This window comes from Neodiprion virginianus, chromosome 4 (assembly GCF_021901495.1).
Source record: "Neodiprion virginianus isolate iyNeoVirg1 chromosome 4, iyNeoVirg1.1, whole genome shotgun sequence".
In the NCBI taxonomy this organism is placed as follows: domain Eukaryota; kingdom Metazoa; phylum Arthropoda; class Insecta; order Hymenoptera; family Diprionidae; genus Neodiprion; species Neodiprion virginianus.
In genome coordinates, this window is record NC_060880.1 from 30,349,383 (window position 1) to 30,367,868 (window position 18,486).

General features: G+C 45.1%; 1 protein-coding gene across 1 annotated transcript in view; it reads right to left on the reverse strand.

Annotated features, from left to right (window-relative positions):
• Window positions 1–2,432: 2,432 nt before the first annotated feature.
• The window catches only part of LOC124302881 (uncharacterized), a 116,264-nt gene continuing 100,210 nt past the window's right edge, over window positions 2,433–18,486 (reverse strand). Inside the window, exons 20-23 of the mRNA XM_046759450.1 lie at window positions 16,541–16,704; window positions 14,785–14,986; window positions 9,523–9,905; window positions 2,433–6,715 (exon numbers count right to left, since the gene is read on the reverse strand). Coding sequence (XP_046615406.1) covers window positions 6,418–6,715; window positions 9,523–9,905; window positions 14,785–14,986; window positions 16,541–16,704 — 1,047 coding nt within the window. The 3' untranslated portion in view covers window positions 2,433–6,417. The remainder of the gene's footprint in view (window positions 6,716–9,522; window positions 9,906–14,784; window positions 14,987–16,540; window positions 16,705–18,486) is intronic.

An 18,486-nucleotide genomic window follows, 5' to 3' on the forward strand; every position in this document is an offset into this window, starting at 1 on the left:
ATTAATTCATTCTCATAAAATAGTTATAATTTATAAAATGAACTTTTAATTTAAGTAACTAAGATTCAGAAAATGTAAATAAGTCAAAAAATGAATAATAATTAAAGTGCTACAACGTGTTTCTTCGTAAATTCATAAAGATGTGAACAATCAAGCGAGCGCGATCATCCACATAAGATTGAACATTCATTTTTTTCCAGAATCCTTTTTTCAACGTGAGCAAACTTTTTAGGAGGTGCCACGATGGAAAATGGTAAGATATGTTTTTCCGAAACAGCCTAATCGATATACACCTGTAAAATAATTACGTATATACCGCGTTGCCGCAATTAGGAAAATTTCATACCTATTACTTAGGAGGAATGTTCTAATGCACCGTAAGTCCGACGCGTAAGTAGGTATAATATATATTTGAAACAAGAAGTAAAAAAGACGAAACGGCCGCGTCGATGCTCGCATCGTGAAATAAGGAAAAAATCATTGAAGCGGATATGCCGGAACAGTGAAATCGAGCGGCGAGATGGTCTTCTGGCATAGGAACAGGTGAGCGCCGTAATGATACAGCGGTCTCGGCCTTTGACCTCGAGTATCTCGCCGCGACCATCCAGCTACTTCGCCCTGGCAGCCACAATTGGCCGAAGGAACACAGCAATCATCCCGCGCGTATCAATCGCCAGGGAATCATTATTAGAGGAATAGGCGGCATTACCATTTTACGAATAGCCTTTGGAAATGCAGTTTCAGTATCGTCTGTAATTACCTCGAGAGAATGTTTCTCCATTTTTTTTTCCTTCTTTTTTTTTTTTATAAATTTTATTTTTATTTTTTTTACTCTTCACTTTTTCATATTTTTATCTTCTTGCTTTATTTCTACTTTGTTTCCTCTTATTATTATTGTAGCTTCCTATTATTTTCACTCATTTTATTCGTTTATTACCGATCCCATCCGCTCCACGGATATAATATTACCTCTATACCCGAGATGTATAGATGCTTCAATCGCTCCCGCCGCGTGTAGCCGCTCCGAGAGAAACCGACGGACTGCCCCATGTAAATACTCAGGACACCGTAGATAAGCTGTAAGTACTCGCGATGTAAACGACACTGACTCAGCCGATCGATAACCGTCACCAAACAACTATGACCCGCTACAAACGCTGATCTGAAGACTGAACCCATTGATGTGAGGTTACTTACTATTGTGTTGTTTTGATTTCTTGTTTGCATCAACCTTGTGGCTCGTTAATCATTCGCTTGAATTAATCGAAACGTACATAACCGTGTACCGAATTTTTCTGATTTCATGCGTAAAATCCTTAACACACGGGTTTTTGCGTACGTGTCTGTTAAAATTCACCGTTCAGATATCTCGACAGAATTATCTACGATGCTCGGTCAGCGTTCCACAAAACCATAGAATGCCGGTAAAACTCTTACAGCAAGAGTTGATCTGCTTCATTCTTTTTCTGGTTGTTCTTTCACTATTGTGCGTATTTTCCCGTAAAGAATAGAACCCGTGGTCTAGCATGTCGCGTCCGTGTCTAACGTGTTGTTTATAACCGTTAAATTAGATATTCTTTCGGAAACGTGTAACAATGCCGAATCGTTACGTAAATTTCATTCTGGGTGCACACGTTCGCGCGTTTTCGGAACTTTCTCATCCATTTTTAACTTTACTATTTCCATTAGGCACGATCGTTGGTGAACGTTAGTGAACGTCTGGATGACAAAAAAATTCTACAGTTGCCCAGGAAGCACGTTTTGGTACTGAAAATAAAGGTTGAAAATTATTTCAGAAGTAGAGATGTGAGCGCAGGTTCCTTGTGAATAGGATTCCAGTCGACCGGATAAAATTTGCTCCAGACACCGTTCTTATCCCAAAGATGTGTTGATGATTTTGATCCGAATCATACTTCTGGTTTCGAAACGGTAGCCGATCTAAGTTGGTCACTTTTGTTTTGAGATGCTGGTATGTATGGTATTTTTTTCTTCATTTCTACCATTCAACCAAATTTACGATCATCCCGATGAAAATTATACTACTTTCCAAAATTCTGCGAGTATAAATGATGGTGATTCCACTATGTCAATAACAATGCAGGTTCACTTATTCTTACTTAAATTATTCCATTATTGGCAAAAATATCTGGCAAACTAGCTCTGGGCGATCGTTTTTAGACAGAAAAGCGATAACCTTACGACCAAGACCGATCCATTTTCATCTCATCTCTGTCACTCTTTTCGTTTGACTTGATAACCACTGGGTAGAGTGGCACAGATATTTTCCGTTAATTGCAAATCGACACCAAAATATATTTCAAGAAATAATATTATACAATACGTACCTTACTTTGAGATATAATTTTTTTCATGTTCGGTGGGATTTGATTACATACCTACTAGGAATCGGGTGTCGAGAAAATCGAGGAATGTTTCGTTTGCATCGAAACGAATTTTATTCATTAAAAAATGTTAAAATACATTTCAATATATTTGATAAAGTAAAATGATGCCAAAAACTACGATATAACTAAATCGTAATATACTATTACGATAGTGTTTACATATAGTTTTGTTGATTTTTTTTTTTTTTTGTTGTTTTTTATTACAATGTTGATGTACGGTTGGGCGTATATAATATACCGGTACAGTAATCAATCAATGGCTGAACACCGCCACAGAGGTTAGATCGGTGACTACAGATCGTGCGTGACTGTGAATGAATTAAGTTTGTGGAATGACGTATATGGGTGAACTTGTAAATGATGATCAGTGAAGAGACTACTTCGGAGGCATTTTGATTGTAACGAGATCGGGCGGGCTGCATATTATTATCATTTTACTTTGCTTTATTGCATTCCATTTCTCAAGTTTATGTTTGGATTTGAAGGAAAAAAAAGATTTTTAACGAAAGTATAATTGATGGAATTCTGATGAAATGCGTTTGAGCAATCGGAATTATTGAATTTCATTGATTATATGTTTAGGTATAAAGTTAATAGTAACTCTTATCGCCTAGGAAATTACCCTACATATTAAACCCGCTAATTGATAGCCAGGATTTTCCGCAGTGCTGGTTTCGCGAAAAGGAACTCGATTCGAATTGCGTAAAACGAACCGTTTCTATAACTCTCACGAATTTCACACGAAACTTGGATGACACAGCTCGTAAGGTTAGATTAAAAATAAGCGATTTTTTAATAATCAATAAAAAATATAATCCATTCCAGTCAAGCTTCAAACATAAAGCGTTACTCAAATCAAGCTTTTCAAAACTTTATTCTTATATAAAGCTCGCGCACATATAAAACACGAAAACCTTTGTCAATACAATAATATAAGGTTAAGATGTAGGTATATATTATGTTTGCCTCTTTTTAGGGCGTTTCCTCACTTTTTAATTTTGCTTCTCATATTTTTCATCGTCGCATTGATTGTGACTGCGGATATCGAAATTGTGAAAAATCAGCAACCGTCGCGAATCATTGATCGATAAATGGATTTCACGTAGTCGACGAACTTGGCGCGAGATAAAACGCATTGTAAGACCCCCGGCTAAAACACCAATTTCAAGCATATACCAATGAATTATTCTATCCATTGTAAATAATATAATATAGCTCTATATTATGATTAATTATTTGTGTTATTAAATATTCTTATTATCAGGTACTTTATACACATTATCATAGTTAGATGTAAGGCAGTTAATTTGACCTGGATTCACCGGTTATACTCTTCTTCTCTCCGAAGACGCCACCCAAGGCAGGATTTGAGGGAAAAGCAAGTTTCACGAAAATCTTACAGAACCGTAAATAGTTCCAGAAGGCGGGTGCACAGCGGCGAGAAGAAAACGTGCGACGGTGATCCTACACTTAATTTCATATGATAACGCTAATTATACATTATCTTACGTCGCAATGTAATTGACTTGTCAGTTTTTAAGGCGATTACAGTATGCAACTACTTGCGTATTTCGTCGTACTTGAAAGTACGTTATATTTCAAAGTACTCATGGTATTCCATGTTTATGCCGGGCTGGTTGGGCGAGGACGATAAAACGCCACATTTTCGCTTCTAATCAATATTCACCAACCATTCGTTCCCACGCCATGCATAAAAGGGAAAAATTGTCAATTTGTAAAATGGTCAAAAGTCACGTCGCGTCTCATCAAGTAGGTAAATTTACTTGAAAGACAGCCGATTAACAACACGACACATCGTAAAGTATCGTGGAACATGATAACTATGCCTATACATATGTTTTAAGTTGTTAGATACATTTTTCGGCGATTATGTCATAACGGTCAACGCCTGTCTCAGCTCAGATTATTCCACGCTTTCGTTATTGCAGGCGGTATATCAAGTTCTTAATTCTCTTCATTTCCTTCAGTTCGGTAGGTTTTTAAACCTCCATCAAGCATCCGACGATCCAAGCTGAGACTAAGGGTCGACAACCTTGGCCGAAATATGATTAAGAAAAGATGTAAAAGAGAGAACAAAACAAAAAAAAAAAAAAAAATACAGGACGAAATTGGATAAAAAATTTAAAAAAAAGAACTTAAGTATGTAGAGGTTTATAAAACACAGCTCATCGCACACGCCACAACGTCTAAAGTCTTAATTTAAGATCGATAGATTTACTCGTGTCCTACGATTATTCACTCGTGTATATGTATATATGTGTATATATACTATACTATAATGTATGTAATATATTACAATATTATAATTGGTAGTTTCAGTAATTAAAACTTAGGGTATATTATATACAGTCGCGCACGCACGCAGCAGCGCCATGCATATAAGTTTAAAAGGGGGAACCGTCCACTTTCGATTCATATCCCCGGGTACTGAACGTCATTTAGTGGCAACCGACAAATGATGGACATATCCGTTTTCCGATTTTTTTGTATCGATAGTACTACCGCAAAAATTTTTTGTCCATTTTTTTTCATACCGTGATTTTCACACTTGTCAGGCCGAAGTATTCAAACGGCACACGGGGGTCACCCTTTGATTAAATACCGTCGAATCGTGTATCTTTGCTGACAAGTTGCGTTGCACTTACGGCTAAGCATACAAACGGCATTCGAATAGCACTATACGCATACATCATCGCCTGAATCATTGCAGTACATGTAATTATGTACTTGAACGGGCTCATGTCGATATTTCTAAATTATAAGTATGTTGATAACTAACTACGACACATAATATATGTTTTATAAACCCATGTTATATAAATATTATATAATAATCTTGCCAAAGAGGACTCGGAACGAATGCAAGGAATTTTTACTTTCGAAAATAACTACAATTTCTCGCATTTTTCGTACCTATATATAGCTGAAACATTCCGCAGAGCCGGATTTTTTCTCTTTACCTAAGAATTTCTTTTTTTAAATATATAAACAAATATTATATTATGAATTGAGTGTTCTGAGCTCGTTGAAAATTGTATAACATCAAAATTTAAAACTCGTCCCTACATCCTCTTTCATTAAATTAATTAAACTTCACTATCTGCTTTACAAGCATGCAACGTATAATAAAAATTCAATGTTTTTTTTTTTCGTTTTCTTTGTTTTTTTTTTTCTAGTAAAAAATATGATATCTCGACACAGCTAACTACTGATAATTGTTATATCTACTGGTGTTCTGTTACAGTGATTAATTTCACGATGTACACGACTGTGAAATAAGGATACTTCTGTCTATACTGTAAAAGCTTTAAAGAATCCTTCATAATTATTTCATACGACTATAATTGCTGATTATTCGTTACTTGTTTCTGTCTCTTTGTTTTTTTTTTCATTCAATCAGCAATACGAAATTTATTCACCGGTTCTATACCTAAGAACGGTATTAACAATAATTGGAAAACGAAAGCAATATTCAACATAACATAACGCAGCTATCCCTGCGTTAAAATCGTCCTTTCGACGATCACCAATCTCGCTCATATACACCACGCTGCAACGAATATTATCGCCAGCTGAAGAGGTTGCGTCGATTATTATTTCATCGACAGCTGTGAGAATTTCATTCACAGTTTGTGCTTCAAACTCGTAAATACCATTCCCTTGCTTACCTGTCACTTTTCGCAGTTCAACGCAGCTCCTGGAATTGCGAGTATCGCCGATAAGAAAAAACACAGCGTCTCTTCACGTTGCCGTTTCTTTTCCTTTTTTATTTTCTTTTCTTTACTTTTTCGTTTTCTACCCTTTCTCTAATTCAGGGTAAAAACTCCTCGATTTCAACCCAGCACCGTTGCCTGTCATTCCGACAGTCACTGCAAGACATTCTTCAAAATTCACAGAAGCAGGGCATCAAAAATTTTCTTTCACATCGCCGAGAAACCGACACGCCCTTAGCGGCACATAAAACAGCTATGAAGACAATTCGTAATCAAGCTCAAACCGGAGGCGGTCCTCGGACGTAGCGAAGCTGCGGGGTCAGAGAGAGATTCAAGGTGTTCGCAGCTTCACAGCAATGCGGCTCGAGCAGGCAGGCAGCGCAGAAAAGCGCCACCAGGGCCAACTGAAAGGGAAGCGCTGCCCTCAGGACGCGCCAAACCCATCCGCGGGGACGTCCAGGATCGCTGTCCGGATCGCCGGTACCGACGAGTCCTCCGCCTCCGTTTATTGAAATTGGAGACAACTCGCCAGGGACCCCAGCGTCCTCGTCCATCTTGCAATTTTTCTTGCGTTTGCTGAAACAGTCGAGTAAAATTTCGCCTGATAATTACGGGCGAGACGAGCGAATTGGTCAGTAACGAATCGGTGACAATCAATCCCGAGAGCGTCTCGATCACTGATCGAAGACCTTTTCGCTCTCATTGTCAGTTCGATATATGGGTATTAGTGTATCACGTACAAGGTAACCGTATAACGCGAGCCAACCGCGTTTGTTTCGTCTTATTTTATTACAATGGAAGCAATCTTTTTCAGCTACTACAACCTCGGTATGCCGGGGTGGTTTTGCAGTAGCTGAACTGTGGGTACGGAGCCTGGAGAAACGGAGCTGCCCCCTTTTGCCAACCGTTCCCGCTTTTTACACCTTTTTTACGACGCAATATAGGAGACGTTGGTCGGGTGCCGCGAGAACTAAACCTATTATGGTTCTGCACGCCAATGATTAAACGCAACTATAAAAAAAAATCCCTGAAACAAAGTTAAATTAGGTTCCTCACGCTCCGGATTCTCGTACCCTGCGCAGAGCCACACAATTATTGACGCGGGTCACATCTTCGACCTTTTCTCAATTCTCGTTCTCTGGTTTTTATCTGTATACCGCGAAGTCTACCTATTTTTCGAACGAGTATGTACGAAGAGAATAAGAATCGCCCGATGAAACAATTATTGAACGAAGCAGATTTCAATCGGTGCAAGGTATGGTTTAGAGCGAACCATTTTACAAGTTAACGTTACACAGGATTTCGATGGGTTATACAGGCATCCAAGTAAACTGACCTAGATAACTTGAAGGTGGATATATTTCGGACATGTTATCAAGTCTTACGTCACCGTTTACACAGTAAAGACGACAACGCGACGCCTACGCTTAGAGGAATTACAGTAGTTGGCATTGTGTGGGTAATTAGAGAGTTGCCGGTTGTAACGGCTGTTTTAAAGCCTGTTTGTGTGGAGTTTTCGCATGTGACATCGCGGTCGAGGGTGCGGGGTGGATGCTGCGGCGTTTCATGGGGGTGTAGCATCGAGGGGCGTTGGGTACCGCGCTAAACGGCAGCAGGTCGACGCCTCGCTTCGCATACACATCGACTACTTTAACAAAACTGTGGTGGGTATAGCTGCCCCCGGCTGGGAAGGCGAAAGGGACCGAAGCTGCCTTTTTGCGATAGTCCCGCCCGACTTCAAACTCTTTTCGTAGACCGGATGTCGATTATTCAGAATCGAACTTGACGCTTGTGTAAAGGTATCGACGATCCGAATGCTGCTGCAGGGTGATTGGAAAGCAGTGGAAGAATCAAGTCTGCATTATATTTTGTGAGAAGTGTCTTTTATTTTTCTTTTCATTTTTTATTTATCGAACTTCAACGAGTGAAACTGTTACCAAGACCAAGAGAGTTTAGCTATAATGAAATTCAAATTTTTCGGAAGGAGTTTGCAAGTTTACGAGGCGTAGAAAAAAAGAGAGGCGGGAAGAAAAAGAAGGAGAAAAAAAGCCGGGAACAATATGTCTCGCTTATGAGAAGCTATAACTCATTTCCGCAGCTGTTGCCCCGGCGCCCCCTGCTGCAGTAGCACTTGTTAATTCACTGCTAAGTTCTTTTATTCAAATGAGACTGTGCCCCTCCCCCGGCTTTGGCGCCTTCATTCCTCTCCATCTCTTTCGTGCGTTATGCAGATCGTTGGCACTTCTCATTAAACCGCGTGCCGCAACGCGGGTTCGCAGAATCCACCCTGAAGCATCCTCCTGCCAGACCGATAATTTATTTATCTCACAGCACCGCATGGAGCGGAATAGAAATCGCGGGAGAACTTGTGACCTTTGAATTTCTGCACACCGATAATCGAAGCAAAGTTTGAATCATACGTGTGTAATCCGCGTTTTGACACAATTATGCACGAGCAAGAAGAGCGAGCGTTGACTCGAAGGGATCAAAGACCGGCGCCAAGAAAGAATTCGGAAAGGGTTCGGTCACAGCCAAAGGTGATCGGCGCTTGGAGGGAATTTAACGCTTGTCATCGAAAACGAAAAAAATTTGAATAACAACCGAGTTAACTTGTATGCCGGCGTATACATATACACACACCTTACAACGCGGTGCGAGCTGAGTGTTAAGCGCAAGGCAAGAAAATATGGGCGAATATACGTATGTAACGTGCTTTCTTTGGTGGGTAACAGTAATTATCCGTTACCAGCTACGCAATCTGTCTGCTCGCATGGGATGAACGTTGTAATCGAGGAACGCAGCTCCCGCGAGACAACCTTCAAATCGATTAACCTTGCTTGGCCATTCCTTCGCAATGCAGGCTCGTTATTACCATACAAGCGAAACGAAGAATTCCCACGAAAAGAGCTGTTGCAGGCAATGCCGAGGTCTGAAGTCTGTATCGCACCCGGCAGCTGCCGCAGCGAAAACTGACCGCTCATCCTACTTATCGCTCACAACACCTACGCAACACTCCGTACCGCGATCCCGAGCATCAGTCATGGACCATAATTTCCGCTAGGCAAACTTCAAATCGATTCACAATTTACAGGCCGATTACCTATCTGCCAGAGTGTGCCTAACGTCGTGCTGCGGTAGCGATATCAGGATATTCCCACAGTAATTAGACGAAAAGTATACGTATGATCGCCGAGGTATTTTTACTTATATCTTTCCATCCTGAAACAGTGGCTCATTTATCGAGCAGTATTTTCTTCTCCGTTCCCGATGAATTTACATGTCATTGATTTGAACATTAAATTTTGTGTGAAAGGTTTGAAAACGCGACGCAAAGACGAAACTATAATGCAATAAAAGGAAAGACGCAAGCGAAAAAAATGTACCTGTTCGAATTCGAAGCCTGATTGCGCGACCGATTCGCAGCGCGAGCTTCGACGCTGGCAGCGGTGCGAACGATCAACTCTCTGCACTGCTTTTGGAGTCCGCGAAGCTCGACTTCGGCGCTTTCGACCCTCTTGGCGAGTTCAACGAGCGCTTCGCTCCCCGGTGCTAGCTGAGCTTCGAGGGTACGTGCCAAACGACGAAGGGCGGCGAGACGACGCTCCCGTTCGCTGAGTTCCTGCTCGCTTCCGCTGTCCGATATTCCGCTGTCCGACAAGGAACCTCCTTCCTGCAGACCTCCGTTGGCTATTACCATAGCTGCGGCGGTCGCTCCTTCCTCACCGACCTCGGTGACCGTGGCGTCCTTTGTAGCTAGTCCGCCGTTCTGTAATCAAGGTGTAAAATTTTCTAGGTTGAGAAACAACTCGATGACCACGAAGAGTCAAGATATTTCGTAAGTATGGCATTGAATATAACAGAGCTGGATAACGGAGGAAGGGTATTGATTGGATCAGGTTGGCTAGGAAACACCGGGCTGAGCGTAGAGACCACGGTGCACGATGTCGAATATTGTATAATCCAGCAGCGTAAGATCAAGGCGTACGAGCGGATGATGCGGATACGTAAAAAAAAATGTGGAGTGAGCTGGTGCAGAGATAGTTAGATACCTAGGGTAGGTAGGTATATGGACTCCCGCGCACCCTAGAAAACCCGAGAAGAGATCGTGTCGAGGGTGGCAGAAGCAGAAGGAGAGAGAGAGAGAGAGAGAAGAAAAGGAACAAAGAGAGAAATAGAGAGAGAGAGAGAGAAAGATGGAACGAGGTCGGGATGAGGGAAAAAAGAAGGAGACGGAGCTGCGGCGGATGCGAGGAAGGGAGTAGATTTAGGCTGTTTGCAGCGAGAGACGGAGACGCGCCGAACGAGCCTCCGGTAATGAAAAGCGCGACCCGCATACCAAACAGCATCTCCGAGTACGAGCTAGCCTAACCTGGCCTCTACATACGTACGGTAACCTATATATTCCCGCAACGTATCTCCACTCCCTCGCGTAGGTACATGAGCATGTACGTGTACGTACACGAATTGCTGTACTTACGTACAACCTCTGCAGGTACACATCGCAGGTGGTGTAACCTGAGCAGTGCCCTTCGCAAATACGGCGTCCGATCGTGATTCCTATGCAAAAATTTGCAAGGTCCAAGTGGAAATATCCTTCAGATCAATCTCGTACATTGAGTTTGGAACTTTAGATTTTCTGCGAATTTTACTGTGAGAACTTGGTTCGTTATGGAACATGGATTCCTGGTCTGAGCTTTGCAATATTCGGAACAACAGATTCTGTGCAAAAAAATTGCGCAAGTTGTACATCAGGCCTAGAATAAGGTAGATAAGAAAGTACGAAGGAAGATTAAAGTTCAGGCTTTTGAATCGAAGGCAGATATCCGAACAGCTGGCAATAACTAAATCGGAAATTTGACAAACACGGTACTTCGGCAACAAGACTTTGATCGGTTACATAATTGTTGTCGAGAGCGCGTGACATTTCCGGAGAAAATAACAAAAAAATTCAATTACTACCAATTTTGACGTATTGGAATATGAATCGTAGTAAAATTACTTCGAAACAATCAAATATTTCCTACGTCTAGAAGTAAAGTTGTTTCACCCCGGCTCGTCTACTTCTACGCCCGTTCTGCATTGTCTAGGTTGTAGAAATGCGGAAATCGCCCGAAGACGTCTAATATCAGCGATTAGCCCCGAATGCTGCTCCATTCGGATATATCCATTTGCAGAAGTGGATATCCTCCGCCTCTTCGGTCCGGTGTCGAGGAGGTTGAAACGGTGCGATGGGATACTGGCCAACGCCCGGGGTGCTCTGGGTGATATTAAATTTGTATTTTTACGCTGATTCCACGGGCCATCCGCGGACGTGACGGGGAAGGGAATGACCGGGGCGATTAACGATCGAGCCTCCCAAGAGAGCCCGTGCTGCAGGACGCCGACCGTCCCGACGCCCCGGCCACCGTCGCCGCGATTCCAGCCTCGCTTTTACCCCCTGAACCGCCAGGCCACCCCTCACGCTTCCTTAACCCGATGCATTTTCTTACATTTTATTTAACAGCTATCAAAATGTATGGATTTTTTGCCACCATTTCTTTGTTCCGTTTCACAACGCGCGCGAACAAAAAACTAACTAAAACTAATGTTTTTTCGATCAAGTTTTTTTCAGCATGAAATATATCCTGTTTCGAGATAATCCGTTGTACCGTTGTTTTCATTTTTTTATGATTCTACATCCCAGGAGCGGAGAAAAAATTACGTACACGTAGACATGGAGGGCGGATCTAAGATCGAATGTATATCAACAGAGGTAAAATTCTTAAGAACGAAAGAAAGGGGAAAAGACCATTGAGGATAAGAAGAAAGAGAATAAGGACGTGAAGGCGGAAGGAATGCAAAAAATACGGGGGGGGGAGGGCGAATTATGCCCCGGGGTATTGTAAATCGGATTGTTTCCTTCGTATGGGAGTTTGACTATCAGAAGTAGGCTTCTCGAAGGAGCGAGGGGCTGGGGGGGGGGGGGGCGCCGTCCGTCTTCGCGACAGGCGAAATGAGTACTCGAGCAATCGGAAGTGGCGCCTGAGTTCAGGTTCTTCTATCGCCACCGCCAACGCGGGTCCCGCCTCGCGATTTCAAGGGGGTTTACTTTATATGCAAATGCGAGACGGATGTTGGGAAAATAGAGCGGGGTGAGGCGAAGGGATCCGACGGCGTTTAGCCACGCGCCGGCAGCGACAAGCGTCATCAGTCAAGAACAACCCCGAAGCTAGTTCGGCCCCCGTGACGATCCTTCCAGCGTTTATGGTGTACCTACCCACCCAAAGAAACGGGCGAGCGCTCTCTTCAGGCGCACATAACTATAGGTATCGAGGTAGTGTACAGCTTCCCGGGACGAAAGCTCTACTCGTGACCTCCCAAGCCATTATGAACCACCTTACTTCGCCCTCCTCGATTTCAACTACACGTAATCCGAGGAACACCCTGCTACGTCAGATTCTGCACAGCAGTTATGAATACGAAAGTCATAAATCCCGAATCTCGAAGACACCGCCTTAGGCTACGACGATGCCTCGTGTTATAGCTGGGGAGGAACGGATTATCGCGCGAAAGTGGGGTTTGATTTTGAGAAAAAATTATCCTCCGCAGTACCGTGATGAAAAACATTGAGCGACGTGATGCAGAAATAATAAGAATAGTGAATAATCGAAGTATATTTCAGCGAAGCTAGAATGATGCAATCACCTTTCCTCTTTACGTTGTGTACAATATCTGCAGCCAGTCGGGGCGAGATATAATTCGTCCGTAATGGTCTTATAGGTCCGTAGAGAGATGAGAGAAGAGCACAGCAAAAACAATGATGCTGCGGTAATTATCATTCGCGGCTGAATTTTCAAATAGACTGCACAAGAACGCATTGAACACGCAAAGTTCCCACGCAGCAGTTCCACGCCCCCACACTATAATAACCGTCGCGTGTATATATATATATATATATATATATTTTAACCCACCGAGCGCAAAAGAAGAAATCAAGAGCAGAGATCAGCGGTCTCACTTCTCATCCGCTTTACGCTTCACATTCGTGAATGTGTTCCCTCCTCGCAGGACTCTGTGCGAGAAGAATTATGAGAAGAAAGGTATGCGGGAGTGTTACGGTAGCCCGTGACCTCCGGCGACCCGTACCGCCCTGAAATCGCTTTATTGTTTCTAAGTTATATGTTCTGGACAAGCCAAGCGGCTTAATTGACTCTCATCCTCAGATGGAATCAGTTCCGGCCGTCGAATGAACGAACTGACAGACGAACCGCGTGAGAGAAAAGAGCGCAAGGTGGCGCAGGGTCGTATAAACGCACCTCGTCGGCACACGCAATAAACCCTCTCGTATTTCGGCGATACCACCAGCTACTGCAAACTTTATGCACCGGGATTGCACCCAGGGGGCTCGTTTCCCACCCCAAAACCCCTGAATAATTGCCACCGGCTCCACCTCGCAACCACCTTTACCGATTGAAAATCAAGGAAGGGCTGCGGATTTTTTAGTATTTACTTCGTATTTCGACCGTAGGCGAGATTCGATGGCTCTCTAACTTTGACTTTGATAAACTATACGTTTAAATGATTCTTCAGCTGCAAGAAACTCCGACTGAAGTTCTCAGATTTGGCTCTTTGCGACTTGAGATCGTAATTTCTCGATTCTTGATACCGCAGGGCGTGTAACCAAGACCCTTATACCTATATCTGTGCATCACTCGAGTTCAAACTGGTGAAATTTACTGAGAACTATCCACCGAGTGGCGATACCAGATAGAGATTCTTATACATCGACTAATTGCTAGCAGTATAGCGAGGACCTTAGATTTCGAGGTCAGGTGGAGATTAGTAAATTTAAAAAAAAATGGTTGAAATCAGCGTTTTAGAAAAAAGAGTAGGTCAAATTCTAAACGCTACTTCCGCGACAGGAAAGCGAATGTTTGTGTACTGTAGCAGCGGATAAAACGACGATAGAATTGAGTAAATCCTTTTGAAAAGCCCCCTATAATGCAACCCGAAAACGATCGTTTTCAATTACACCCGCAGAGCTAATAAAGAGCGGTCGGCAAGCGATCAGCGGCAAAGTGTGGGAACGGCGTCGGCAAGATCTCTAAGATCTGTGAGCGAGCGATCACTACTCGGTAATATTACGAGATGGGGGAGGTGGGCGAAGGACGGAGGAGGCCCAGGCGAGGGGGCGAGGGACGAACTTCCTAGGATCACGATGCAAAACATGCCGCGCGTCGGCGGCGCACTTAGTGCCCCTGACTGGCCCCTCGGTCAGGCCCCTGGGCAGGTCCGGCCAAGTTACGTACGTACCTCAGCCCCCTGCAACCGACGCTTCGACACGAACCGAGCGATTCTATTCGGTCACGGATCATTACGAGTAATAAGTGAACGAAATCGATTTAAATTAGCGATCCGCTCGGGTCGTAGGGCGATGGTACCTTTGACCTCGGAAACCCGCGCGGCTGAACGTTTGCAAGAGAATCTCAGTGCCACTGTTCGACTCCGTCGGCACGGTCGATCTGATCTGCGACTTCGAAGAATCGCAGCTTGAGCTTACGGGTGGGAGTCGAGGGACTCGGTGTTCGAAGGGTGAATCAAGGGAGGATTAGGAACCTCTTGGGAAAAAGTTCTTCGCTCGATACTATAAGAATTAGAAAACTCACCTGGCAGCAAATGTCCTGTTTCTCGGAGAGGAGTCTCGCGACGTCACGTACAGAGGAGGCGACCTCGGAAGCAGCCCCAGCCTGGAGTGCAGCGTCGAGAACGGCCAGCGTGTCCTTGTCCTTACGGAGAGCACTCTGCAACTCGGTAAGACGTGCGGCAAACTGTTGGATCGACTGCAACGCGCTCAGTTGCTGGTTTCCCCTGCAAAATAACGAGCGGCCGTGTTCACAAGTGGAGAAAAAGCGGATAGACTGCACCGGAAACAGCAGCCACGTAAGCTTGGCGCAACCCAATACCTGTCGGCTATTATTATACCCGTCAGCTGACTATTTTGAGTGCTCGACTGCGAGGCTGAGAAAAACTTTCGCGAAAAGTTACACGGAAGAGGAAAGATTCGTTTCTTTTGAAGCTTTCCCGATGACGGATGAGAGAGGTTGGCGTATTTTATAGGATACTTCTATACGCCGAGCGTCTCGAAAAAGCCAAAACAGCGGTATGTGTATAACACGAGATCGAGGGTGAGAATCGACGCGATGCAGTTGTCCACGCGTCCGTCGGACTGTCAGCTTAGACGACGAGGAACAGGAAATAACGTGACTTTGGGGTTGAGTAAATACGAGCTGGCCGAACTATTAGAAGATTCCCTCTCGTATAAGGTATTCCGCAAATAAAGACGTTTTACCCGAAACCAATCAAAAAGACCCCCGGAGCGACGTCGGCAAACAAATCGTGGGTAAGTATTGACGTCGGCATCGATATATAGCCGAGCTGTTCGGGATAATTAGCCGAATATGCAATTGGCGGAGGAACAACGGCACAAGCATCGCCTCGAACCGGCCTTCGGAGTTCCCGGATATTCATTCCCCCTCGCCCTTCGTTCCGACAGGTTGGGGTGCGAGGACGCGGCATTGTCCGACCAGCGCAGTTATAATCCAATTTTAATTTCCCCCAAGCCGTTGATCCCCCGGGTTGATAGGGGTTTGATCCCCGCAAAGGTTTGACCACTGACCCACTGGGCCGGCAGGCAAAGGTCACGATCATCCCCTGCTAGAACCGTACGAGGACCCCCGAAACAGGATTCGAATTCTTCTCACGATTCATCCGGGCATCCGCGTGTGGGTAGGTGGCCACCCCAGCCTCTAGATCGTGGAGAAAACACACGCGGTACCGATTCCAGTCGACGGTCCTCATCGTAATCTTTCCGTGCCGACGATGGAAATAAACTGCAAGCACGGTTCGACGAAGGTTTCCATGATTTCCAACGCGCCAAGATCCCGCAAAACGTTCCCGGTAATATCCTGGCGTGGATTCGCAAAACAGGCGAACGCAGATGCGGTGTTCTCAGGGGATTTGGTTCGCGGCTATGCTCGGGGATCCTGACGGTCGACGCCTGGATCAGTCGTGATTAAAGTCTTGGCCGACGGTCAAGCCGGTCAAGCTGGTAATCGCGGGACGGGTGTTGCCGCGGGGATGGCGAGGGATGACGGCCCCCGCCGGGGCTGCGGACCAAGGATTCCGCTGTTTGCTTTGGAGGCTTCATTACCTCTCAAAATATTTACCCTGCGTCACTCGACGGACTAGACATCGCGGCTGACCGGTCAGTGGGTGATGACCTCACGTGGCTTAGCCGACTCCCGGAGGAGCCGAAAAACGTGGGGGATAAATATCGGGTATGAATATTCAATAACCGCTTCAGCGGGATGCAAGGAAAATTCGAAACCCTTACGAACGTGTAGGTAAGGGCTCATTACTCACTTTTGAAACGTCTCGTCCCAAACTCGGTAAAGGTCAGCCACCTCGTCCTTGAGAGCCGTTAATGCAGGGGAGCCAGAAACTCCGGCGTCCGTAACCAAACGGTGCGCCGTGACGTTCAGTGCCAGAAGTGCCGTCTTGCGCTCCCTTAGCGTGGCCAGTTCACCCTGAAACATCAAAAATGCATCTTCAACATGTAAACTAAAGAAGAACCCTGCAGACTAGTTAATTGGCTGTATCACAAGGACCCAGCGATCCTCTGTAACGAATCAAGGAAAGGTTGTGGCGTACCGGAAGAAAATAAACGGCATTGAGAACATTCGACTTGAAGCCCGAGTAAGTTTGCGCAACTGTTTTACGGTTGCCAAAGAGCCTTTTCTTCTCCTCGAACCGTATCGACAAGGAACTAAACTTGCGATACGAGCAGTGCTACTTTATTTCTGTATCTGTATAACAGACTCGTCGAAATGAGTAGATGCGAAGCGCGGTATAAATAAGCTATAAGGGTAGCCGGGGGTTGATGGTAGGGATAGTGGTGGCCGTTGTCACGTTCCTGACGTCCTACTTGAGGCGGCCGACGAGGGCCGCATAAATAACCCCGGGTTTACGACGCCGCGAGAGAGGACGACGGACGGATACCGCCTGCAGGAGCACCTCCCGTCGATCGCGTGACCAGCACCTCGAGTGCTCGTAAAGCTCGTCCTTGCGGTCATCATCCGCCCACCGAACTCCTTGGTTACAAAGTACCTTTACATCCCGGAACGAAGAGGAACCGTGTTTATCCGACCACCGCGTACCCGCCACCCCACCCAACGTCAGGATCGACTTTTCCCCGGATGTTTTTCTCCCTTGATTCCTGACGCGGGAAACACAATTACCAGGAATTCGAGAGAGAACTGACCAGTGACACAGATTATACAGAATTGAGGTATCACTTTTGCAGGAGAAGGACCGGATAAGGAGTAACGACGCTGTATCTTCAAATGTATCTATAACAATCGTAACCCAAAGTCCGAGATCCCTCCGAGGAATCTGATATTCCCGACACACCGTTGCGTCGTACAAATGTCGGTTGACCTGAAACGGACTTCGGGCATCGGTCACGCGCGTGTAACTTCGACACCTCGTGCGTTGTATGCAAACGGACGCGTTTACGCCGCGGGTGCATCGGTCATGCACGGTGTAACGGTACTTGCAATATGTAACGCTTGCGTTACACCGAGGCGTACACCGCAGCACGGGGCTGAGAGGTTTAATACTGCGGAATTAGGTACGTAGGTCGACGGGGAGCAGCCCTTCTCCAACGCCCGTCGACTCCAAGTGGCCCACACCCTGCCGCCCCGTCGTCTCGCGATTGGTATTCCAAGCGCAGAGCGAGAAGAGCGCTACCACCCTGGTCGCTCAAGACACGCGCATTCCAATCTAATTCAATTTCCAATCAACAGCCAATCAATTGATTCGAATTCAGTATACAGAGCGGCCGGCTTCAGGGGGCCGAGGCTTGCATGCCTATGAGGCCTTATTCTGACTCCGACTCTCCGTCTCTCCTTTTCTTTCTCTTGTCTCTCGCCCCCCTCCCCCTTCCATTTATCCGCTCGTGTTTCCCTCCTTGTCCCCAGAAGACCCACCGAGAACACGCAAGAAGCGCGCGTCCCGAGAACGCTGCACGTACCCTGTTAAACAGCAAATTAGTTTTTCACGGAGCGCAATTCCGCAACGCTAACTGGGACTAAGACCTGTTACAGCAGCATCGGCTGCGTGGATGATACGTACTATAGGCGGATAGCTAGGTAACCTGCTACCATTTTAATTGCGCGAGCTTAATGCATCGCGACTTTTTGCCCGATCTCGAGCGCTTGCAGCAAAATTTCTTTAATGCTAAGCGATTACCGATTGCCGAATAAGGAACTCGAAATAACACGACGATGCACCGAACGTCGACGGAGGTC